Source organism: Zalophus californianus, chromosome 4 (genome assembly GCF_009762305.2).
Source record: "Zalophus californianus isolate mZalCal1 chromosome 4, mZalCal1.pri.v2, whole genome shotgun sequence".
NCBI classification, from domain to species: Eukaryota; Metazoa; Chordata; class Mammalia; order Carnivora; family Otariidae; genus Zalophus; species Zalophus californianus.
The window spans coordinates 30,946,774-30,973,778 of NC_045598.1; the positions used below are offsets into that span (position 1 = coordinate 30,946,774).

Genomic DNA, 27,005 nt, shown 5'->3' on the forward strand with positions numbered 1-27,005 from the left:
TCTGCATTGCAAATAGAAGTCCTCACTCCATTGTGAGAGAGGCAGCTTTGCAAATAAATTATGGGGGTAGAGGGAGTGAGGTAGCCAAGGCAGGAACAATTAGTGAAACCCGAGTGGAGAACTGTATAAACCTCCAGGGGGAGGTAGGTGAGGAAATGTTATACAGGACAGCTATGGGAGAGGTCGGTTTCTCCTTCCAGTGGCGGCTGCAGGGCGACCTCGATCCCACAGGGCCTCTTAGAGGAAGTTAGCAAATGGAGCCCCCTCTCCAAATGGATGCAGCTCTGTGCCAGTGTTCAGAGTTTGCTGAGTGGAGCGTGGGCTGGGTCCCTTACGCCCTGAATGATCTCTAAGGCTATACTCAGTGGCCTTAAGTGCCAGCCCTCCCTTTATTTTTTATTTTTTTTTTTTAAAGATTTTATTTATTTGAGAGAGAGAGAGAATGAGAGATAGAAAGCACGAGAGGGAAGAGGGTCAGAGGGAGAAGCAGACTCCCCGCTGAGCAGGAAGCCCGATGCGGGACTCGATCCTGGGACTCCAGGATCATGACCTGAGCCGAAGGCAGTCGCTTAACCAACTGAGCCACCCAGGCGCCCCCAGCCCTCCCTTTAGACTAGCAGGCTGAGAGGAACATCTACTGAGAGGAGTGGAACATCTACTGAGAGGAGTGGACCCAAATGGAGACCAAACAAGGGATCACCCTTGTGATCCCTTGGACTGCCTAGGACGGTCCCTGTGTTAAGACACACCTGGTGGGATGAGAAAAGGAAAGGCCAAGCACACAGGTTTTATATGTAGCCCGGATCCCTGCCTTCTGAAATTACTTAGAATTGCTTCTAACCTCCAATCCCAAACCCTCTGGAGGAAATCCACCGACTCCTTAAAAATCCTGTGAATTCCCAGGAATTACGTCCTCATGTTATCTCTCTGGGTTCCAAGCGTCACAAAAACTACTCATGTCAAGCATTTGTTTGAGTGGTAGGTGCTACAGAAGATTAGGGATGCTGGGGAGCAGGGAGAAGATGAAGGAAGTGTTTACATTGAAGTGATGTACACTTAAACTTTGCATAAGGGAAAATTCCAATGTTGAAATTCTTTTCAGTTATTTATTTACATAGTGCTTAAGTCAATTTAATGACTAGAGAGATTTACTTATTTATTATTTATTTATTTATTTTAAAGATCTATTTGTTTTAAAGATTTTATTTATTTATTTGACAGAGAGAGACACAGCGAGAGAGGGAACACAAGCAGGAGGAGTGGGAGAGGGAGAAGCAGGCTTCCCGGAGAGCAGGGAGCCCAACGCAGGGCTCGATCCCAGGACCCTGGGATCATGACCTGAGCTGAAGGCAGACGCTTAACAACTGAGCCACCCAGGCGCCCCAAGATTTATTTATTTATTTGAGAGAGAGAGAGAAAGAGACCAGGGGAGGGGCAGAGGAAGAAGGAGAGAGAGAATCGCAAGCAGACTCCTCCCTGAGTGCAGAGACAGACGCAAGGCTTGATCTCAGGACCCTGAGATCATGAGCTGAGCCAAAACCAAGAGACTGATGCTCAACTGACAGAGCCACCCAGGCACCCCAGCTTCCACGTTTTTAATTGTTCCTGCTTAGGATATTATCTCAGGCAGGGCTGGAGTCTCTAGGTCCCAATCCAGATTCTTGGGGAAGGGACCATGTCCCAGCTTAGATCAGATCTCCATCATTGGCTGCAGCCGGAAAAGTGAGACCATGCAGTCCCAACCGTACCCACCCCTGTAACCAGAAGGTGGGCCTGGGAAGGGGACAGTTCCCAGACAAGGGAGAGGTGACTGAGCCACCCAGGTGCCCCATGACTAGGGAGTTTTGTTTGTTTGGTTTTTCTTGCTTTTAACCTTTGGCCAAATTTATATGCTTGCAACTACATTGAGAAGTTAAAAAATTAATTGGTTGATCAATTAATTATGCTACTGGATAAATATAGAAATAAGATTGCAAAATGAAAAAAATAATCAACTCATTAAGAAAATTCTTTTCAGTTATCCTGCCATTCTCAGTGACACCGAACCCCCTGTATGCCCAATCTTCCAGAATTTTGCTGGCTCCTATCTCTCTCCCTTTCCTATCTCCTCTTTCCTTTAGAATTGCCTTCTGTACTCCAAATTTGTCTTCCTCTATTACACAGAGCAATTTAGTTCTCCTCAATTTTGAATATGCAACATGGATATCTAAACCCATCCAGTGGGGGTCTTATAGTTAATGGAATCCATCTTTCTTTTTTTTTTTTAAGATTTTATTTTAAGGTAATCTCTCCACCCGACATGGGGCTCAAACTCATGATCCCAAGATCAAGAGTCACACGCTCCACTGATTGAGCCAGCCACCTACCCTGGAATCCATCTTTCTTTTTTGGGGGGGGAATCCATCTTTCTTTTAATACCATTTCACATGATACAATTATAAGAACCTAAGGGGGAAAAATGTTAGCTTTATCTGACCATGCAGTTTCCTGGTGAACCTCCTGGACAATGTGATACTTAATAAATAGGAGGCATAGAATATTAAGTAAAGTTAGAAGCAAAGTGATTTTTTTAGCCAGATTGAAAACTTGAGTTGTTACCTTGACCTCCACATTGCTGGGAAGTGTGGAACATTCTCATACCTAGTATAGTCAGGAATATATTGATCTTAAATTAACTTGATCTTTAAATAGAAAGTAATAAGGGGCGCCTGAATGGCTGAGTCAGTTAAGTGTTTGCCTTCAGCTCAGGTCATGATCCCAGGGCTCTGGGATCAAGCCCTGAGTCAGGTTCCCTTTTCAGCGGGAGTCTGCCCCTCCCTCCCCACTCATGCTCTCTTTCTCTCTCACGCACTCCCTCAAATAAATAAAATCTTTATAAATAAATAAATAAATAAATAAATAAATAAATAAATAAATAAATAGAAAGTAATGAAATTTTTGATTTGCCGCTCCCTGAAGTATGGAAGACGTACAGTTAGGTTCTGTGGGGTCTGAGGATCATATAGTTTTTATGGGGTGCTTTCAAAATGGTGGTTCTTAAACACTGAAAAAGTATTATTAAAGATGTAACTCAGCAAGACTTCAATGTCCTACTTTGGAGATGATGAAGCTGAAGGGTGCAACACCTGGATAGTGCAACTACCACTCATTCAGTTACTTTGTACAATTTTGCCTCAAGATGTAGCTACCCAAGTTAATGCAAATCTGCAAATCCGGAGTGTTTTGATGATCCATGACTTGGGGGCAGAGATCAAAGCAAAGGGTCTCACTCTTAGTTCTGTTTATTTAATAAGTCAGAGAGTCTACTGTGTTCCAAGAAGTTCACATACATCCTGCCAGAACTTCAGTGAAGCTCAGCTCTTACGTTGGATGGCACAGAGGCGGGCCAAGCGGAACCACCTACTACAAACTGGTCTCTTGCTGGTCTGTGGAGAAGAGATGATTCAGCTGACATACAGTTTCATAGTTAAGATATTTAGGATTATCTCTTTCAGTAAGATCTCACAGAGGTCCATGCAGTTGGCAATTTGCCAGGATTCTTCGGAAGGGCAAAAAGCAGTTAAAGTTGAGTTAAGGGTGTAGATGTTGAGTGACTTGGAATGAGTAGGTTTCAGAAGGTTTCTCAGGGGGTCAGCAAAATAGAAGGTCCCAGGGACATGGCATTTGCTGCTCTTTTCTCCCAGTTCCTCGTTATCAACATCCTGAATCTCCTTTTTCTGGTAGCTGTCACAAAACCTGGGGAGAGGGCTTGTAAACTTGATTGCAAATGGTGGGGTTCTTTTTAAGAAAAATAATATGTAAGTATGAATACAAAATTAGACCCTTGGAAGAGTCTCATGCAAGGAAGGGGTCCTAAATCTTAAGCTTTATCAGCCTCATGGTAAGTATGCCTCTCTACCCGAGATTTAGAAAACCTTTTTTTGCCCACTGTATTTCTGGCCATTGGTCCTTCTGGAAGGTATCACGGAAAAGGATCAAAATCCACCATATTCATTCCTGCTGAGTGATGGCATAACATCAGCACAGCAATCCTGGGTCATCATAGGAACCAGCCTTTCACTAGCTCATCGAAGGTCAACTTTGTAATGAGAGAAGCAAGTAGAACATCAGGAATCTATCTGGAAAACATCAGGTTATTATGACAATTTTTCCAACATTCTCACGCTGATTGCTCAGAGGTTGTTTGCACTGGCTGTTCAATGAAGTGTGGACAAGAGCCAAAATGATTAGGTCAAGATTTGCTATTTATAACTTCCTATAGCAGCAACACCTCCCTCCTTTTTTTTTTTTTTAATTTCCTAGGAATGGAACATCACATCATTTTTATGAAATGGTCCCTAGCTATCTACAGTGTGGCCAGGGATGACACAAGAGGCTAAGTTTTCCAGATACCTTTTACATTAGTCCATTATATATATATATATATATATATATATATATATATATATACACACACACACACACACACACATATAATGGGATCTGATTTATATTTGGGAAAAGTTCCATCTGGCTGTTGAGTGGCGAACTGATAGTGGGGACAAGAGTGAAAACAGGCAGATGAGTTAGGGCTCCATCACAATAGGCTAGGTAACAGATGATGGGACTTTAGACTTGGTAGATAGGGCTTCAGAGAAGAGATTGGATTCTTGAATTTTTTTTTTAAGTAGGCTCCACAGGCACGTAGCCCAATGCGGGGCTTGAACTCATGACCCCGAGATCAAGACCTGAGCTGAGATCAAAAGTTGGATTTAACCGACTGAGCCACACAGGGCCCCCTCGAAATCTTTTGAAGAGAGTTAACAAGACTGCTAATGAACTGGAGTGTGAGAGCTGGGGGTTGGGACGAAGACAAGGATTCACAGTTGTTTCTTAAGGGTTTGACCTGAATACTAGATAAAATTTCAGAAAAGGGAAAGATGGAAGCAAGTGCAGGTTTGGAAAAAAAGAATCAAGAATTCTCTTTTGATCATGTAATTGACAAGTCAAACTCTACAGACTAGGGGACAACTATTCTAAACAATACAAATTTTCAATCACTCAAATATCCATCCATTAAAGAACAATTCTACAAATAACAATGCAAAATTTGTTTATATAAATAAATGTTGTTTCTTTTAGCCTGACATGGAGAAGTCTATGTCTGTCAGTATTCTAGGTCAGCATAATCAAATTCCACTTCCTCTAGAGACTTTCAAGGTCTAAAAAAAAATAAATATAAGAAGAAGTAAAACTCAAATGACAACCATGTTTGCAGGCCAAATACTGGTAATCTAAAAGGCAAATATCAAGGTCTAATTATCAGCAACAAACAATTCTGGAAGAGAATCCTGTTAAAGGAGGAAAGTCTTCTATGTGCCTTCTCATTAATCAATTGATTAATTAATGAATGTAATAATCTCACATGCAAACAAAAAATGCACTCAATGCCTTCCAAAAGGAGAAACCCATGTCCAGTAATGGCATTCATTCCTTCCCTGCTTGCATCCATGCCTTTAACAAACATGTAATAAATGTCCATTATAGACCAGGCACAGTGCTAGATTGTGGGAACATAATTATGAACCAAACATCCTCCCTGTCCCTATGGAGCTTGCAGTCTAGTGGAGGAGACGGAAAAGTAAATACACAGGGACTTCCAACTTCAGCAATCTGAAACACAAGAAAAACTAAAAACATTCGTATAATAAACACTTAGAAATCCTGACTAAAATTTAAGGAAACTCGTAACTGAATTGGTAAGATGAAAGAGAAATCTTCAGGGTCCAAAGTGGAAAGAGAGCTGAAAACCAGAGTAGTAAGCATAAGAGCAGATGATGTAGCTACCCTGGGGGAGGACTTAATTCCAGTAATCAAAAATATTCTAGGATCTATTCAGTGTGGCAGGGGACTATACAAGGGCATGAACACCTGGAGTTGAGAACAACTGGGTGCTACCTTGAAGGCTGTCTACCACAACCCACCTGGCAAAGCACTAGACCAATGGCGTGCTGGCCAGTGAAAGAGAATGTGAATGGGTAGGGGAGGAGAGAAGTCATAAAAACCATAATCAGCTCCATAAGTGAGGACTGTTGCCTGTACTTGTATTTCCTTCCTTGCTGTGTCATGTATATTTTTTCTCTTGTATTGAGGTATAACTTTGTGAGATAATATTATATGTATATCTGTCTCTGCCCCTGGTTCCTGGCACAGAGCTCCTAAAACCCTCCTAATTTCCTCAGTGATAAGAGCACTAGGAACATCTTTTGTTCTAGCATTTTGTCTTTTAACTCAAGTCCTGATGCAAAGTCCCTAAATCCCTTGGAATTTCCTGGGTGGTAGCAGCATCTTTTGTTCTAATGAGGTAACTCTGGTGGGCTCCTGGTTGGCAGCTGATCATCAGATAAACCAAGTCATAATTAGAAGCTTAGAATTTGGGGTGCCCTGGGTGGCTCAGTCGGTTGGGCATCTGCCTTCGGCTCAGGTCATGATCCCAGGGTCCTGGAATCGAGCCCCGCATCGGGCTCCCTGCTTGGTGGGAAGCCTGCTTCTCCCTCTCCCACTCCCCCTGCTTGTGTTCCCTCTCTCGCTGTGTCTCTCTCTGTCAAATAAATAAATAAAATCTTTTTTAAAAATCCCAATAGCGTAGGGTTCAGAGAGCATCCAGGTTGGTGAACATGTGGAGGCATGCCCAGAGGGGCATGGAAGCTCTGTGCTCCTTCCCATATACCTTACCCCACATATCACTTCCATCTGGATGTTCATCTGTGTCCTTTACCACACCTTTTATAATAAACTATTACACAGCAAGTAGATGGTTTTCCTGAGTCCTATGAGCCTCTCTAGCAAATTAATTGAACCTGAGGAGGGGATCATGGGAACTTTGGATTTATAGCCAGTTGGTCAGAAGCACAGGTGACAACCTGGGTTTGCAACTGGCATCTGAAGTAAGGGTGGGAGGCAGTCTTATAGGACTGAGCCCGTAACCTGTGGGATCTGACACTGTTTTCAGGTAGAGAGCATCAGAATGGAGTTAAATTGGAGGATGCTCAGCTAGTGTTGCAGAAAAAACACCATCTGGTGGCAGAAGTGCTATGAGTGTGGTAGTCATATGAGAGTAAAGGGGAAACACAGGAGGAAGATGGGGTTTTTCCTTCTTTAATTTACATCCAATAATATACAGAAAGTCAGATATATTTAAAAGTAGTTATCCTTCTCCTTCTCTTCTCCTTCTCTTCTCCTTCTCTTCCCTATTCCCTTCCCCTGGACTTGTGTACGGTGTTCGTTGGCAATGTTTAAATATGTCATTTTGTCCACAAGTTTCAAAGCATGGAAGGGGATCTTGATAGAAGCAGGGAAGGAATGGATGCCATAACTGGACATGGGTTGTATCCTTTTGGAAGGAGTTGAGTGGGGTTTTTTTGCTTGCATGTGAGATAATTATATTATGTCAGGCAGAGGCATTTAAAAAGTTGTGTATGGTATGAAAAAAAGTGGGAGGACGTTGCTTGGCAACCCGTGGTTGGAATGCAAGGACATCTGTTGTTTTTCTCTATCAGCATTCTAGCTCCTTCTTTTGGAGAGTGTCTCCTCCCCCACTGCTTGCTGGCTTGGTGGGCTGTCAGTCATGGTTCTCTTTCCTTCCCTAGTCAGAGGATGGCATCAAATCCCAACTAGGCCACTGGGAAGTGCTTTCTCTGGAAGAATATTTTACTGGGAGACAGGAAGAACAGAAAACTCTTAGAGCTGATTCATTCTGGGGCGGCATCCTCAATAGGCTTTCTATTAACTAACTATCCAGAACTGCCCTGATTTCTGAATATCTTGATACCTGGTTCCCCAGACAGTCTTTTGATTTTGTGAATTTTCACATTTTCTTTCAATAAGTTCCTATACGTTCCCCCTTAAGTTAACCAGAGTTAGTCTCCATTGCTTATAGACAAAGGACTTTAGTTAGTAGTTAATCCCTTAGCATTAAGCTCAATTGGGAGGGACCCATGGCAAAAGGACTCTAAACTCAGAAAGAGTACCACAGATAGCAAAAAGAACCCCCACCTGAGATGATATTTAGTGATCTAGCTTTTTCAACACATGCAGAAAGCAATTTTCTCCCCAGACTACCTCCATAATATCTGGAGGGGAATGGTTCCTGGAAGGGTACCAGTAGTTACAGATACATCGTATTCAGAACCACTACCTAGGGTATGGCCTTATAGGTTTTGCACTACCAAGAAACTCCAGGGAGTGCCACTCACATAGATTATGAAATGAATGGCGCCCTTGGTGTAGCATAGTGCAGTGACCTGGTACTCCCCTCTTGTGGTCTCTGTTGCTGGATTTGGCTTTTTGTGCCAGCCTCATGCAGCCCCCTTCTCGAATTTTTCCTCAACTGCACAGTTGAGCTTCCCTGCAGTCAGTCAGGGCCATACCAATCCATCAGATGGCATTCAGATGTGTCTGAATCAAATAGTGGACAGAAATCAACACTGTTTCTCAGGAGGTTTTAAGAAATCAATGGATATACTGAATATTTGTGTTCCCTGCTCCCCATTCATATGTTGAAGCCCTAAACCCCCAGTGTGGCTGTATTTGGGAGAAAGAGCATTTAAGGAAGTAATTAAGGTTAAATGAGTTCAGGGGGATGGCTTTCCTGACCTGTTAGGATTAGGGTCCTTATAAGAAGAGACACCAGAGTACTCGCATCATCTCTCTCTCTCTCTTTCTCCCCCTCTCCCTCCCGAAGAGCATGCACTGAGGAAAGGCCATGTGAGGACATAGCAAGAAAGTGGCTGTCTGCAAGCCAAGAAGAGAGTCTCAACGGAAACCGAATCAGTTGGCACCTTCAACTTAAGACGTTTCAGCCTCCAGAACTGTGAGAAAATTAATTTCTGTTTTTCAAGCCACCCGTCTATGGTATTTTGTCAAGGCAGCCTGAGCTGACTAAGCTTTAAATAGATATGTGGAGGTGGAGAGAAGGGTATTAATGAATTTCACTCATGAGAAGCACTGACTCCCAAATTGTATCCCACCTAGCCACCTTGCTACATAAAGAAGTTAAACTGAATTGATTGTCTTTTTGTTTGTTGTGGGGGAGAAGAGATGAATGAAAAACATGGGAGAGAATAGAACCAACTCTCTATGTTTTATGTTTTCTTTAACATATAATCCACAAATACCTTATCACTATAGCAAAGTAATTTCATATCACCACCACACACACACACACACATTAAAATAGAAAGAAACTAATCATTAGGGAAATGAAAATTGAAGCCACAATGAAATACCACTTCATACCCACTAGGATTGCCATAACCAAAGACAGACAATAACAAGCGTTAGAGAGAATGTTGAGAAATTGGAACCCTGATACATTGTTGGTGGGAATACAAAATGATACAGCTACTGCTGAAAGCAGTTTAGCAGTTGCTCAAAAAGTTACACATAGAGTTGCCATATGACCCAGAAATTTTACTCCCAGGTATATACCCCAGGAAATTGAAAAAACATATGTTCATATAAAAACTTGTACATAGCATCACTATTCATAAAAGTCAGAAAGTGGAAACAACTCAGATGTCCATCAACTGATGAATAAGTAAACAAAGTATGGTATATCCATAAATGAAATAGTATTCACACATAAAATGAGTAAAGTAGTGATATATGATGCAACATAGATAGACCTTGAAAATATTGTGCTTAGTGAAAGAAGCCAGATACAAAAGGCCACATATTATAGATTCCATTTATATGAAACGTACAGAATGGGAAAATCCATAGAGACAGAAAGTAGATCAGTGGTTGTCAGATGGCTGGGTGGGGGCCATGGGGAATGATGACTGCTAAAGGGCATGGGGCTTCTTTTTGAGGTGATGGAAATGTTCTGGATATGTGGTGATGGTTGCAAGGCCTGATAAATACATTAAAAACTAGTGAATTTTGTATACTTAGAAGGGTGAATTTTATAGTGTGTGAATTATATCTTAGTTAAGAAAACAAAAAAGAGGGGCACCTGGGTGGCATCTGACTACTGGTTTCGGTTCTGGTTGTGATCTCAGGGTCGTGGGATCTAGCCCTGCATCAGGCTCTGTGCTCAGTAAGGAGTGGGCTTGGGATTCTCTCACCTTCTCGTTCTGCCCCTCCCCCCATGCACGTGCGCTCTCTCTCGCTCTCTCTCATATAAATAAATAAATCTTTTTTTTAAAAAAAGAAAGAAAACCAGAAAGGATAGCAAGCTGACTTCTATACTTCCACACCTTGGACAATCAGCCATCTGGTAACACCATTCAACTTTGCATTTACTACAAAAATGTTATAGAAGGAACTACTCAGAGGCGCGCCTGGGTGGCTCAGTTGTTAGGCGTCTGCCTTTGCCTCAGGTCGTGATCCCAGGGTCCTGGGATCGAGCCCCGCATCGAGCCCCGCATCGAGCCCCGCATCGAGCCCCGCATCGAGCCCCGCATCGCTCGGCGGGAAGCCTGCCTCTCCCTCTCCCACTCCCCCTGCTTGTGTTCCCTCTCTCACTGTGTCTCTCTCTGCCAAATAAATAAATAAAATCTTTTATTTTTTTTTCAACTTTTTTTTTAAAGCTTTTATTTATTTATTTGAAAGAGAGAGAATGAGAGATAGAGAGCACGAGAGGGAGGAGGGTCAGAGGGAGAGGCAGACTCCCTGCTGAGCAGGGAGCCCGATGTGGGACTCGATCCCGGGACTCCAGGATCATGACCTGAGCCGAAGGCAGTCGCTTAACCGACTGAGCCACCCAGGCACCCCCAATAAATAAAATCTTTTAAAAAAGAGAGAGAGAAGGAATTAGAGAACAAGGAAAAGGAGTTGATTATAAATTATGAAACATTAATTTAAAAAATACATATTGGCTAGAAGGCTAATTATGAATGCAATATAAGAAGTTGCCTATGATTTTTGCTGTAGCTTGCTTGTCCTGGATTCTAATTCTCTGCTATTCCCAAATAAATCCATTTTTACTGGTTAAAAAAAAGAAAGAAAAGAAAAAAATAAAAAAGAATGTTCTACAAAATGCAAACAATACCTCAATGTATAATATAGAGAGTTAAAGATTTCTAAATACTGCTGTATGAGTTAATGTATACTAGCAGTTTAACAAACCCTGAGATCTCAGATGCCTCATAAAATAAAAAATATTTTTTCCTTCTGATCATTAAACTGCTCTCTTCTAAACAATGATTCAGGGGCCCAGGCTCCTTTCATCTTGTGTCTTCATATTGAACACAGACCTTCCAAAGTAGCCATAGAAGGAGAAAGAGCATGGAGAATTGTCAATTCTATTGGCCAGATCTCAGGCACATGGCCATTCCTATCTGCAAGGGTGGCTGAGAGATATAAGCTAATGGGTGTCTACAAGGAAGAGGAAAGAGATTTGATGAATTATTGACCAATCTCTGACACACCCACCCCATGGGTACCTCTGTCAACAGTTTAGAGCAAAGTCCTCCAACTTCTTTTGTATGTATATATGTATTAATATATAATAGTACATTTTTTTATGATTTTATTTTTTAAAATAATCTCTGCATCCAATGTGGGGCTCAACTTACAACCCCAAGATCAAGAGTGCGTGCTCTACTGACTGAGCCAACCAGGCATCCCTATAATGGTATTTTTAAATGAAAATGGAATCATACTATGCATATTGGATACTATGCGTGGGTAGGCGGATTCAGATATAACCTACACTTCTTTCACTATCATCAATACACATTCAGAATTTGGAATACACAAATTCAAACCTTGGTAACCTCAAACAGACATTGCACACTATTGGTCAGATGTTTTTCATGCTGGCTACCCAGCATACTCTTTCACATGCTAGCCTGTGTGTGGCTAATCCCAAGTAAAAAGAACTGAATGGGGACGTTCACAGTTCTTATTGAGGTTCATCTTCCTATGGAGTTGCCTTCTTTACTCCTTCAAAAGAAAAACTGACACTCTGGCATTTTATATTATCTGTTATTTTTATTTTAACCTCAGATGCAGTTAATCATTTCCCTCATTTCATGGCACATTATTATCATTGGTGCATGCAGTGTTCTCTCTCTATATATTCCCTTTCATTCCATAATCACTTCCTTTCCTACTCCATAGACAACCACGGTAATTTTTGTTTGTGTTTGATATATAGCTTCGTGTTTGTGTTCTTGCAAAACAGATATTGTTTTGTGCCCATATATTTTACATTTGCATAAGTGGTTTGTGTTTATAACTTATTCTGACTTGTTAAAACCAGCACTGTATATCCAATCCATTGCTCCCAACTGCTATATAGTACTCTTTGGTGTACATTCACTACATTTTATGTATTTACTCTTCAGATGACAGAAATTCAGATGGTTTCCACTCCTCTGCACCACAAATAATGCTGCAATGAACATTCTAGTTCATGACCCCTTAAGGACTTGTGTGGGAATTTCATTTGAGATACAGACTTGGGAGCAGATTTGCTGGGTCATTAGGTATACACTATATTAAACTATGTGCCACCATATTGTACTCTAGAATAGTTGCACCTGTCTTTTTTTTTTTAAGATTTTTTTTTAAATTTATTTGACAGAGAGAGATAGTGAGAGCAGGAACACAGCAGGGGGAGTGGGAGAGGGAGAAGCAGACTTCCCGCGGAGCAGGGAGCCCGATGCTGGGCTCGATCCCAGGACCCTGGGATCATGACCTGAGCCGAAGGCAGATGCTTAACGACTGAGCCACCCAGGCGCCCCACCTGTCTTTTATTCTTTTTAAGATTTTATTTATTTATTTGACAGACTGAGCCACCCAGGCGCCCCTGCACCTGTCTTTATTCCCATCATGAAGAGTCCCTATTTCCTCAACAAAGCTCACCATTATCTCCCTAATTTTTGCTGTCTGATTAGATGTAAAGCAATATCTCATTGTTAATTTATACTTCTCTGATTATAATTTAGTTTAAATATCTCTTCACATGCTTATTACCCTTCTGATTTTCCTCTGCTGTGTATTGCCTACTTATATCCCTTTCTATTTTTAAAATTGGAGTTGCTGTATTTTTCTTGTTGATATACAGGAGTTCGTTGTCTTTTCTAGATCAGGGATCAGCAAACTACGGCTCATAGACCCAATGTGGCCCACTTCCAGTTTTGGTAAATAAAATTTTATTAGAACAGAGTCACACCCATTCACTTTCTGCCTGTGGCCACTTTCCAGCTACAACAGTAGAGTTGAAAAGTTGTGTCAGAAAACAAATGGATCACAAAACCAGCCTAAAATATTCACTGCTTGATTGTTTATGGAAAGAGTTTGCTGAACTCTGCTCTGGATAAAAATCTCTTACTGGCATTAGACATCGAAAGTATCTTTTCTCATTTTGTCATCTGTCTTTTCACTTTGCCCACACAGTCCTTCACTAAACCAAAGGTTTTTATTTTAATATAATCTAATCCATTCAAGTTACACTTTTCAGAGTTAAAAGATTTTTCTCCCTGCCCTTAGGTTACAAAAGTTGATTTTGTAGATAGTCTCCAGGGATGAACATGATCCATTGCCTCTCTGGCATTATCCCTCCCCTTGAACCTGGAATGGACTTAATGACTCCCTTAATCAACAGAATGCTGACTTGCTTAATCAGTAGAATGCAGAGGAAGTACTGTTCTGGGACTTCCTCCGATCATAAGAAACACTGTAGCTTTCATCTGGAATCTTAGAATGTTTTTTCTTAAGATAGTCCCTCTCAGAACCCAGACATCATAGTGTGAGAATCCCAAACCCTGTGTATGGGCTACCTGTAGGCACTTTGATTGACAGACCCAACTAAGCTCCCAGCAGAAAGCCAACATCCGCTTCCAGTTATGCGAATGAGTCAGCTTGGATATCTAGCCCAGTCAAGGCTTCAGATGGCTCCAGTCCCACCTACCATCTGAGGGTAATCATATGAGACACCCCAAATGAGGACTGCCCAACTGAGCTCAATCAACCCACCAAAGCATAAGGGATAATAAGTTATTGTTTTAATTAATAAGTTTTGGTGTGGTTTCTTATGAACTAATAGATAACTAGAACAGAAATTGATACTAGAAGTATTATGCTGCTGTGACAAAAACCTAAACCATGTGGCAATGGCTAGGGACCAGTAGTGGTTGGAAGCTGGCAGGGCCTCAAGGAGACTATTAGTGATGATTTGAAGGCAAGAAAGGAAATTGTCATTGGAGGCGGGAGAAAGGCAACTCCTGTAATGCAGTAGTAAAACATTCAGAAAAATGTCACTTGGGGGTTCCTGGGTGGAGTGTCTGACTCAGTTTCAGCTCAGGTCATGATCTCAGGGTCATGAGATTGAGCCCCGCATCAGGTTCCACTGCTGAGCATGGAGCCTGCCTGGGATCTGAGAATCTCTCTCTCCCTCTCCCTCTTCCCCTCCATCCCCCCACCCCCCATGTGCTCACTCACTCGCTCCCAGAATAAATAAATAAATAAATAAGAATGTCATCTGTTATAAAACACAAAATAAAAAGTACAGTTAATGTATGGGTGAATTTGGCTAAGGAGATCTCTAGGCAGAATGTTCTAAGTGCCAACTGGTTTCTTTTAGCTGTCTATGATAAGATACAGGAAGAGAGAGATAAGCTAAAAAGGGAACTGTTTAGCTTCAAAGAATTTAGAGGGTATGCGAGGGGCTCAGGACAGCCTTTCTAGCCATCAAAAGTTTCTCAAAGGAAGAATACTCTTAAGATAAAGATAGAGTCGAGAGTGCAGTTTTAAGAATTTTTGTTAAGATTTTAGGAAGTTTTAAGTGCACGTTTCATAGATCCTCTCAAGTAAATGAAGTGGCCTCTAAGAATGTTAAAATACCTCTTACTAGGGCGCCTGGCTGGCTCAGTCGGAGGAGTGCACAATTCTTGGTCTTAAAGTTGTGAGTTTGAGTCCATTAGGTGTAGAAATTACTTAAATAAATATTTTTTTAAAAAATAAATAAAATCCCTCTTACTCTTTTTCTTACTAGACAAGAGAATTTTTAAGAATCTTAAGGGTGGGGCGCCTGGGTGGCTCAGTTGGTTAAGCGACTGCCTTCGGCTCAGGTCATGATCCTGGAGTCCCAGGATCGAGTCCCACATCGGGCTCCCTGCTAGGCAGGGAGTCTGCCTCTCCCTCTGACCCTCTTCCCTCTCGTGCTCTCTATCTCTCATTCTCTCTCTCTCAAATAAATAAATAAATAAATAAAAAGAATCTTAAGGGTGTTGGGGCACCTGGGTGGTTCAGTTGGTGAGAGTCCGACTCTTGATTTTGGCCCAGGTCATGATCTCCAAGCTGTGGGACTGAGCTCCATGACAGGTCTGGGCTCAGCAAGGAGTCTGCTTGAGATTCTCTCCCTCTGCCCCTCCCCCAGAGTGCATGTGAGCTCTCTCTCTAAAATAAATAAAATAAACCTTTAACAAAAAGAATCTTAAGGGTGTTTTTCCTTTAGTATACTGAATCTCAGACCAAGGCAGGAAGGGGTTTCACAAAAACATAAAATGTAAAAGAACTACATTGTGGAAACACCACCAGCTTCAAGTGAAAAGGACAGTTCAAAATGAAAAGAGCCCTGGAAACCCCCAACTTTCTATAGGTAATAAGCAGTCTGTGAAGTCTACCCAGCAGCAAATATGAGCCATTTCCTTTTTAAAAATTTAATTCCAGTATAGTTAGCCTACAGTGTTATATTAATTTCAGGTGTGCAATATAGTGACTCAACAATTCCATACATCACCCAGTGTAATATGAGTCACTTCTTATGAGAAAGGAACAATGAGGGGCGCCTGGATGACTCAGTGGGTGAAGCAACTGCCTTTGGCTCAGGTCATGATCCCAGGATCCTGGGATGAGCCTGCATCAGGCTCCCTGCTCAGCAGGGAGTCTCTTTCTCCCTCTCCCTCTGCCCCTCCCCCCTGCTTATGCTCTCTCCCTCTCTCTCTCAAATGAATAAAGTCTTTAAAAAAAAAAAAAGAAAGGAAGGATGACTCAAAGTGAAGAATCACGAATCCACAAAGCAGCTCAGAGCCACAAAGAATCATTCCCAGGAAGCAGGACTGCATCACAATCAAGTAAATAGAAACATATTCATGGGGTTTGGGGATTTCAGAATTGCATGGGTTTCAGATTGCTAAGAAACACTTTTTCCTATTCCTCCCCACCTCTTTAAATGTTTTTTGCATTATCCTAACCCCATAACACCAATGTATACTGTGTTTGTGTTGCAGACAACTTGATTTATTCATTTCACATAACTCCAGATCAAGAGGAACCACATCTGAAGAGTCTCATCTACAACTCGACCTCATTTAGAGGATGAGGTCCCGTACATTGAGCTGACACCATAATGTGATGAGAATGTCCTGGCAGGAGGTTGAATGTATTTTGCATATTCGATGGATGTGAGGTATGTTGGCTAGAGGGTGAGCTGTGGTAAATAGTTTTTTGTTGTTGTTGTTTTGTTTTGTTTTGGTAAATAGTTTTTAAATATGTTACTCCATCAGTCTGTTGTATCTGTAGTATGTCCTCTTTCTTACTTCAAAATTTTTTGTGCCTTTTCTTCATCATTTCACTAGAGTTTTGTCTCTTTTATGACTTTTCTCAAAGAATCAGCTTTTGCCTATGCCAATCTTTTTTTATTTTTTTATTTTTTAAAGATTTTATTTATTTATTTTTGAGAGAGAGAGAGAGAACAAGCACAAGTACAAGCTGGGGGAGGGGAAGAGGGAGAAGCAGACTCCCAGCTGAGCAAGGAGCCCGATGTGGGACTCGATCCCAGGAACCTGGGATCATGACCTGAGCTGAAGGCAGACACTTAACGACTGAGCCACCCAGGTGTCCTGCCAATCTTTTTTAAATCACATGTATTTGTTTTCTATTTATTTAGTTTCTCCTCTTATTTTTATATCTCATTACTTCTATTTGTTTGGATCAGTTCTGTTGTTCTCTAACTTCTTGAATTTAACACTTAGCTTTTTATTTATTTAAAAAATTTTTTAAAGATTTTATTTTTAACCAATCTCTACACACCACCCCAAGATCAAGAGTCAGTTGTGTGTTCTACGAACTGAGCCAGCCAAGAACCCCAACACTCAGCTTTTTAAGTAATTGGTTTATCTTCTAATATGAACACTCAAGGCTATGCATTAAACACATTCCACAAGTTTTAATATATCGTATTTTTTTAAAGATTTTATTTATTTATTTGACAGAGAGAGACACAGCGAGAGAGGAAACACAAGCAGGGGGAGTGGGAGAGGGAGAAGCAGGCTTCCCATGAGCAGGAAGCCCGATGCAGGGCTCGATCCCAGGACCCTGGGACCATGACCTGAGCCGAAGGCAGATGCTTAACAACTGAGCCACCCAGACCCCTAATATGTCGTTTTTTTTTTTTTTTTTTTTTTACACTTTTCCAACGAGTATTTATTATTAGTTAAGCCATGATTCAGAATCCCAGGGTGGGGATCACCATGCACCCAGGTCCCCCTTCACCTCCCTGGGAGAAGGAGGGAGGACAGAGGAGAGGTGGGTGAAGCCAGTTCAGATCTTCCCAGGAAATGTGCCTTCTGCCCGCCGGTCATCCCAGGCTGATACCCAGGATATGGGGCAGAGGGACTTGTACACACGACGGTACCATTCGCACACGGAGACATCACCCCCTTTAGCAGTCATTGCCTTCTCACAGCGGTGGAAGTCCAGGTAGTTCTGCCAGCAGTTCCTGGTCTGGTTCTGGTTGGGGAAGCGGCTGTCAAAAGGGGCGGTCTGGTAGTTCTTGATTTTGGTCTTGATGTCTTCTGCCATGGTGCTGATTCTAAACACACCACAGCAGCACCTCGCAGCTCAATGTGACCCTCAGCCGAAACGCCAGAGCCGGACCGGAAGCCAATATGTCGTATTTTTTAAAAAGATTTTATTTATTGATTGATTTGAGAGAGTGTGTGTGAGAGAGAAAGAGATCACAAGCATGCGGGAGGGGCAGAGGGAGAAGCAGACTCCCCACTGAACAGGGAGTCCGATGCAGGACTCGATCCCAGGACCCTGGGATCATTACCTGAGCCGAAGGCAGACATATAACCAACTGAGTCACCCAGGCATCCAATATATTGTATTTTTTAAGTCAGTTCTAAGTATTTTCTGATTTCCTATATGCTGTCTTATTTGATCAGTTTAGCAGTATGTTTTAATATTTCCAAACATACAGAATATTTTAAGGTGTTGCTATTATTGTCCTCCAATTATGAGGTAGACAAACAATGTGGTAAGTAAAATACTGATTCTTTGGTATTTGAGACTTGTTTTCAACAAAGGTAGAGCATGGTTCAGAGTATGGACAATATTTACAAAAGCTCCATGGAAATGCTTGATGAAAATATATACTCTAATATTGGGTAAAGTTTTCTAAATAAAAATATATTAAATCAAACCTTAAAACAAGACAAAACTAATGTTTCTTAGTCTTGGATCCCTGTCATAATTGTATGCCATCTGTGACATCTTTTGCATGGTATGATCTAGTTTTTTCATTCTTTGTTACTGGAATATGAAGTACTGAAGATTTTATGGTATAGGCATTATGCTTGATTTTAACTATAAATTTGTGGAGTTTTACACCTAATAGTTCATCAGTATTTTAAGATACTGGTATTTAATATTCCCTTTTTATGAACAAATCGATTGCAATTTTTAAGCTAGAACATTGCAAAGTTGTTCAGAAAGTTATTACAGCCATAAAAAAATTATTACAGCCATGTAACTTTGAGAGATTTTCAATACTTAGAATTATGTACAAATTGTTCATAGTGTCTGTGTTCTGATCATCAAAAAAGTAATAAAATACTGATTATGAAAAAGTAAATGTTAGCATAAAAATAGACTGAGTTCAGACATGTGTACGTGAAGATTTTAGGAATGACAAAATGGTATTTTAATTCAGTGAGGAATGTGTGGTTTATTTAGTAAATTTAATAAATGACACTGGCATAATTAGCCAACCACCAGAAAGAAAGATTGGACTCCCAAACTCACTACATTCAGAAATAAATTCTGGGTGCATTAAAGTTTAAAGGTTAAAAAAAAATTTTAAGAAAATATTTTGGAGTCTAAACATATAATTTAAGATTTAGAAAGACCTTTTAAAAAAGAGAAAAGCTCAGAAGATCAAGGAAAAGTTAGGTTTATTTGACCTCAGAAAAATCCATTTTTTTTTTAATAAGGGAAAAGATAACAAAGTCAAAGGATGAATTGGAGGGCGCCTGGGTGGCTCAGTTGGTTAAGCGACTGCCTTCGGCTCAGGTCATGATCCTGGAGTCCCGGGATAGAGTCCCGCATCGGGCTCCCTGCTCAGCGGGGAGTCTGCTTCTCCCTCTGACCCTCTCCCCTCTCATGCTCTCTCTCTCATTCTCTCTCTCAAATAAATAAATAAAATCTTTAAAAAAAAAGGATGAATTGGAAAAAATGTTTGCAATATATGGAATTGAAAAGGGATTAATACCTGTAATATACAATAAGAGTTTCTAAATTAATTTAAAAAAAAAAGACAATTCAACCATCTGCAGCAATGGGAGCTATCGTTCATACCATTAACCTCCCTCTTCTAAGTTTTCCTTCAATAAGAGAGGCCTGGAAGGAGGAGCAGCTTTCCAAAGATGTGTGGAAGATTGGATCCTGAGCAGTGCAAGGGACGGATTGTGTGCATGAGCTCTTAGATATACCTTTTAGAAAAGAACTGCTGTGAAGAGCTTAGGTAGCTGACATCTGCCAACTGTCATACTGTTGGGATTCGCCACGGCATTCATGCCAAGGCACATTCTCCCTGGATTAGTCCCTGCTGATGACTAAGCCCCGTGGGCATACTGAAGCTGGGCTATTTCTCCCTCATGTGGGGCTGTAATGGGAAATTAGCCTGGCCAAGTCTTCTTCAGAGCTTCCCTGCCCACTTCAGAAAATGCAACTTTGAAGCATTTTCTACCCAATCTTTCTGTTACAGGTGTAGGTCCCACATCATGGTCTGAAGATTCTCCCTGTCTACTCCTACTTCCTCTCATCTTTATCTGTCACAGGCATCGCCTCCTTGGACTTCTGATTCCATCCTTGGCATCTGCTTCTGAGAGGCCTCAAATTTATACAGCTTCTAAATTTGGGGGGTGATTCACTATGTAGCAATAATGAAACAGTTTGGTATGGATGTTGCCATAACAAAAGCCTAAAACATCGGCATTGGCTTTGGAACTGCATGGCAGAGGGCTGGAAGGGCCTTGAGGCTACCCAGTTGCTAACTGAATTTTCTTATGAGAAAGAAAGGATGATTCAGAGGGTGGAATCAAGAGCCCAGACACTGGAGCCAAAAACCACAGTGAACAAGAATGAGTCTCAGGCAGTTGGACTAAACTCTAATCAACATATGCATGTAGGATTTCATATTGGCTCTGTTGTGTACCTTCCATTTTCCTTTTTTTTTTTTTTTGAGAGAAAGTGCACATGTGCGAGCAGGGAAGGGCAGAAGGAGAGAGAATCTTAAGCAGGCTCCACCCTCAGTGTGGAGCTGGACATGGGGCTCGATCTCACAAGTCTCAGATTAAATAACATTTCCTCAGGGCAGCCTGCCCTAATCCCCCCTCTCCCTGCGAGATTAGGTCATCTCACTGTGTTGTGTATTTCCTTAACCTTCTGAACTTCTCTGACACAGCACTTTGCTTCTGATTCTTGTAATTATTTAGTGGACTGTTTCATGTCCGTCTTCCCTACTAGGCTCCATGATGACAGGCTGTACCTATTTTATTCACCACTGTGTCCACAGTGCTCAGTTGTACCTGGCATGTAGTTAGATGCGCGCTAAGTATTTCTGGACTGGCTGACCATCAGGGAAGGCCCAAGTAGCACTGGCCTTTGGGCACAAGCTAGAATTGCCTAAGGCTACACTCCTCACCCCTTTCCTCCCTTAAGGGAAGTTGTAAGGGCCAGGAGAAAAAGAAGTGCTAGATGGCTTCATGCACTGTCTAGTACAATATGAAAGAATATGCATCACAATTTTACTTACTAGAGTGAAAAATGAGGAAAACCTCAACAGCCCTAAATGTCCAGTAATATGGGAATGGCTTCATACATTACACCAATGGTTTAAAAGTACTAATATATCCAAACCTTCTTTTTCTTTCTTTTTATAAAGATTTTATTTATTTGACAGAGAGAGACACAGTGAGAGAGGGAAGACAAGCAGGGGGAGTGGGAGAGGGAGAAGCAGACTCCCTTCCGAGGAGGGAGCCCGATGTGGGGCTCGATCCCAGGACCCTGGGACCATGACCTGAGCTGAAGGCAGACACTTAATGACTGAGCCACCCAGGCGCCCCTATAATCCTTATTTTTCAAACAGAACCTGACATGGGGGCCCCAATATGTAAAATGCATTAAAAATGGATTTTGAGTCCATTTTTGAATCTAGTTGAATGAGGAACGGGGCAGAGTTTAATCTCTTAGGCCACCCCAGCTTTCCCTTTCTCTTCTCCTCCCCCATTTTTCTGTCCTTCCTCCCCTAACTCTTGAAGGCTTTCCAATTCCTAGCTCTATTCTCTCTTTTAAAGCCAAGACATTGTTTCCTTTTAGGCTTCCATGAAGCATTCCCAAAAGCTTTATTGTGTTGTTGTTAAACTGGCTCAAGTTGGTTTTCAGTAACTTGTAATTAAAACGAAAACAAAAACCCCTAAATAATACTGTTGCAGCTTGAGATTCACTTACGTAATGGAAAGAGAAGGGGGGTGGAGTCAGAAAACTGGTTTCAAATCTAGGTCCCGACTTTGGGCAAGTTAACAACTCTTTTCTCATCTGCAAAGGGGATTATACTTAACTTTCATGAATTTTTTTAAAACCCAATACTAATATATTAAAAGACCAGGTATTGAGCAGGCTTTCAACAAATGTTAAATAAATAAGATTAAAGTTTTTTAGAAGTCACTCCTACTCCCTCCAACTTGAAGCCAAAATTAGCAAGGCTGCCATCTTGTGGCGATTTACTGACACACTGTCCAATGTCATTTAGCACATTTGAAGCAAGATGTTCAAGAATCTAAAGCTAAATAAAAGGATGGCAGACACACCAGAGAGACACTGAAATGAAACTAAATAATAACTAAAGACATGAGACAAGGGTAATTCATCAGTGGAAAGAATAAGGAATAGAGAACCTAAGAATGAACTTTTAGGAACTGTCACATGCAGCAGAGAAGTTAGGGAAAGGGACAGAAAGAAATGACTGATGAAGAAGTGAGTAAGTTCAGTTCAGCGTAACACTCAAGCCAGGGTTGAAATATATAGATATATGAAATATATGGATATATAGTTATAGATATTTATGTTGCTAGCTAACCTGTTAACTTTTTTCCACAGACTTCAAAAGCAATTAACTAAAGCCAGCTGACACCATAATCCTTATAATACTGTTGCCACAAGCCATTCAAATGTTACCTCTGTCTCTTAAGTCAATGCTTCACCTTTCTTATACACCTTATTATGGTATGCCACTGGTGAGAATTTTAGTAATTATGAGGCTGCTGCATTGTCAAGGGTTATCACTACTGCATGAATCACCAGGAATGGGGTGCTCATTGAGGTCTGATCCAGTTCTAGAATCCTATGCTGAGAATCTGCTTTCTTGGGTCACTTCTTTTTTTTTTTTTAAGATTTTATTTATTTATTTGACAGAGAGAGACACAGTGAGAGCTGGAACACAAGCAGGGGAGTGGTAGAGGGAGAAGCAGGCTTCCCGCTGAGCAAGGAGCCCGATTTGGGGCTCGATCCCAGGACCCTGGGATCATGACCCGAGCTGAAGGCAGACGCTTAACAACTGAGCCACCCAGGTGTCCCTCTTGGGTCACTTCTACTACCAAATCTTTTAGACTTCATTTCCCCCAAAAGCAGAGTCTGAGACAAGGGCTTGCAAACAGTTTATTTTCAGGAGTGATCCCAAGGAACAGGAGTCAGGGTAAAACAGGCAAACCAGGGAAGCCAATCCAAGGACGACTGATCTAGAAGGTCACTGCTTTGGGCATGTGGGTCTCAATTCTGCTGGAGATACTCTGCAGCACTGTAGAATGTGCCTCATAATTGTCCAACCAGGGAAAGAAGAGGGAATATTTATTCACTGGCTCCCGTCCTTCATTGGTCAAGGGTTTCCCAATTGCTGGTTAACTCCTTTGAACTCTCAAGTTGGCACTTTTAGGTTGACACATGTATCAAAATCACAGTGCAAGTTCCCACAGACAACCCGCGAGGTGAATTCCATGGAATAAGCCCTGGGGCAGAAAGCAAGATACTTGGAGAAAGCAGTGGAAACCATGGGCTGTCAGGTCAAACCTGCAAACACCTGGTAGCCACAGCAATGGCTGGAGTAGAAAGGTGCACCAATGGGCACAAAAGGTATCCAATCCATGGCCATAAGTAAAGGACAACACCTTATGAGACTGAAGTCTGTAAGTTGTGCACCGGTAAGCAAATGTGCAGTAGCCTTTCACGTAGAACAAAATAGATGGAACGCAGGAAGAGAGGGTAAATATGGAGTGGCAATTCTGTCCTAACTGACTCTTAAATGTTGATCTTCATGTCTCTGTGATTCTGAGGATGGCTCTTCACAAGTTCTATTACCGAAGGGAGGCACGCTCCCACCAGAGGACATGAGAATACCTCCACTGGACTGCACACTAAGGCTGCCATTTGCCAATTTGGGCTTGCCTTGTCACTAGGTAAGAGATAAAAAAGAAAAAAGTTAACCTGGTGTTCTAGAGGCAGCTCATACAGGTTTGCAGGAGTTGACTGGGTGCTTATGTCAGTTTCCTACTGTTGCTATAAAAAATTACCACAAGTTTAGTGGCTGCACACAAATTTGTTAGAGTTCGGAAGATCAGAAATCAGAAGTGCATCTTCTGGGGCTAAAATCAAGGTGTTAGCACACGTGTGTTCCTACCAGAAGCTCTGAGGAAAATCGGTTGCCTACCTTTCCAGCTTCTGGAGGCTGCCTATATTCCTTGGTCGTATCACTAAAATTTCTGCTTTCTTGTAACATCTCTTTCTAATGCTGACTTCCTTTCCTGATAAGGTTCCATGTTGATTGCATTGGGCCTACCTGGATAATCTCCCCATCTCAATATCCTTAATTTCATCACATATGCCAAGTCCCTTTGCCATGTAAGATAGTATATTCACAGGTCCCAGAGATTAGGATGTGGTCATCTTTGGAGAGTCATTATTCCATATACCACAGTGCCTTTTTCTCAACTCTACATTCAGTGACATATTGTTAGTTAAAAACTGGCCACGGTGGGAGTATTTATACTACAGAAATTGGCAAATGCTACAAATCTGGGCTTGGAGAGCCTATTGTTAAACTTTACATGCATGTCTTGGATTATGATGGTTGGCTCGGGTGAATGTGCCTATTATCAAGGCAAAGGAGAACTGTCACTATACTATAGGAAGGGAGGATTAGGGATGTAATTCAGGGGATCCTTGGCGGTCCTCCTGCTCCTACCATGTTTAGTGCAGAATGTTATGGGAATATTTTACAGGCAGGACAGGCAAGACCTCCAATCCCTTAGGAGAGAAGGTCTGAGTCACCTATAGAAAACTCATAGCCCTGGGGCACCTGGATGGCTCAGTTGGTTAAGCACTTGACTCTTGATCTCAGCTCAGATCTTGATCTCAGGGTCCTGAGTTCAAACCCCACGATGGGCTTAACTTAAAAAAAAAAAAAAAAAAGGAAGAAAAACCTCATACCCCCAACTACAGGCTATGTGATTATATTCTAGTTCACGCAATGTAGTGGAAGTGATATATGCCACTTCTTGAACAGATCCTTGAAGACCGCAGCATGCTTCCTTCATGCCCTCTTTCTTTTCCAATCGCTGTGACGCTGATGAACCGAAGTCCTGGTTGAAGACAGAGAATATGGAATGGGTAATGGATATGTAAAGTCATGAAGTCAAAACTATCAACTAAGACCTTGTGATTGCTGTAGAAAGGTTTCTTGCCATGTCAGTTCAATAGTTACATATTGTACCTAATTTTCTTCTCCTTCCCCCCTCCCAACATACATAGGATGTACTATGTTGTGGTGGTTGACTTTAAAGATCAGTCCATAGGCTGAGGAACACTGAGGAAGCATCATTATGGAACTAGCAGAAGACACATATTATTTGGATATCTTGGACTTGGAGCTGGATGAAGTAACTGATGAGAGTTCTGTCAGTTCTTTTTTGGGGGGGTTGGGGGGTGAGTACGGCGATGACAATTTAGGTTATAAAAGGTGTTGTTTTACTGAGGAGTTTTGTTTCATTTTTTTAAGTGTAAGTATAGAAAGAAGGGTATATGTTGACATTGGGCCAGTCCTGGGATTTATTATAGTGGACATCTATCATTCCTATTGGACACTCAGCATCTGCAACCCCTTTATATATTTGGGTAACATCCCAGACAGAGAGTGCCCCTTACAGCATCAAAGCCAACAATGCTATCACTTTCTTAGGGTTGCAGAGCCAGCTAATCCCATTCTCTTTAGTTTGGGTTCCATGAGATAAATGACTTGGGATAGGGAGAAAAGCCAGTAAAGGACTCATTAATGAGTGGGTTACTGCTGTGGGCAGCTTGGTCCTTCTGGGGACCCTCAGAAACACTGTGAAATGTGCACCTTGGAAGTGTCCCTCTGAGGGACCAGGAAGCTGAAATGTTTGTAGACTGTTGGTTCTGGCTATGAGACAGAAAGCAGGGTATGCTTTGTGGAGTTCCTCAGAAAACTAGCTTTCCAATTTCAGATGCTGTACCTTCCTCTTCCCTTTTCCTCTTTCCTTAAACATGATGTGATGGCTTGGGCTGACAGCCAACTTGCAACTCTAAGGATAAGTCTAACTGAATCACAGAGGTATCAGCTGATTTTACTGAGCCAGTAAAACTGCCTACCTCCATTCTTCTTGGGAAAAATACATTTAAGAAAAAAGTCACCAAATTCATGTGTCCTGTTATCTACAGCCAGAAACATTCATATTCCTTTCTTTAAAAAAGTATTTTACTTATTTATTTGAGAAAGAGCATGCACACGCGAGACAGATCACAAGCAGGGGGGGAGAGGTAGAGGGAAGATCATGACCTGAGCCGAAGGCAGCCCCTTAACCGACTGAGCCACCCAGGCGCTCCAGCATTCATATTCCTAATTGATTTATCTAGTCTTACTTGCAGCCAAGGGCACAGGCCCAGACTTTGAATCAAAAGGTAGCAATGTAAGAGGCAGACACTGTGGGGAAACTTTCTGGTGATGGGGCAGTAACAGCAGAGGCTCTGGTAGAACCATCCAGACCTTATTTTGCTTTCTGGTGGCCTTCACCAGGAACACAGACGATAGACTCTATGCATTGAATAATAATTGTTACTTCTCATTCGTATTTACTGTGAGCCAAATGTTTTATAAATTCTCTCCTAATCTTCATATCAACCATTCAAGATGGGTATTAATATCCTTCTTTGAGGTTAACTGACTAGACCCAGATCACACAGTAAGTGGCAGAGTGGGATTCAAGTTCGGGTCCGAGTGACATCAAAGCCAGATCTTAACCACTATATTATATTGCCAATATTTCTTTTGTTGATTTGTAATTTTTGGACCTGAGACCCTAACTCAGGCTGGAGCGTTGGGGACCCTATTCTAGGAGAGGAAGAAATATGGGCTCACAGAGATTGTTGTCTGTTATCAATTCCTTCTGGCAGGGTATACAGGATCTGCCCAAATGCAGACAGATCTGAGCCAGGCTGGGAAATGCTCCAGATGAACTGCCAGACTTCTGTGTCTGAAACTCAGAGAGATAAGGAAGAAATCTTGGGTGGCAACCTCAGAGACAAAGCAATTCTGCAGGTTTAGAATGTGCTGAAATCCAGGCAAAATACGAAAGTGGCCAAAACACATGAAGAAGGGAATTTTGTGAGAATCAATCAACTCTCTGTTGGCAATTCTGCTTGCAAAATGATTCACCTGCACTCCT

The 27,005-nt window shown here is 41.7% G+C and overlaps 1 protein-coding gene across 1 annotated transcript; it reads right to left on the reverse strand.

Moving 5' to 3' along the window:
* Nucleotides 1–17,374: 17,374 nt before the first annotated feature.
* LOC113933690 (cytochrome c oxidase subunit 6B1) lies at nt 17,375–17,869 on the reverse strand. The gene has a single exon (XM_027614098.1). The coding sequence runs from the start codon at nt 17,791–17,793 to the stop codon at nt 17,533–17,535; it is 261 nt and encodes an 86-aa protein (XP_027469899.1). The 5' UTR covers nt 17,794–17,869; the 3' UTR covers nt 17,375–17,532.
* Nucleotides 17,870–27,005: the final 9,136 nt, after the last annotated feature.

Excerpts from the sequence above, each read along its gene's own strand:
- LOC113933690 (XM_027614098.1), bottom strand. The coding sequence starts at position 17,793 with ATGGCAGAAGACATCAAGACCAAAATCAAGAACTACCAGACCGCCCCT.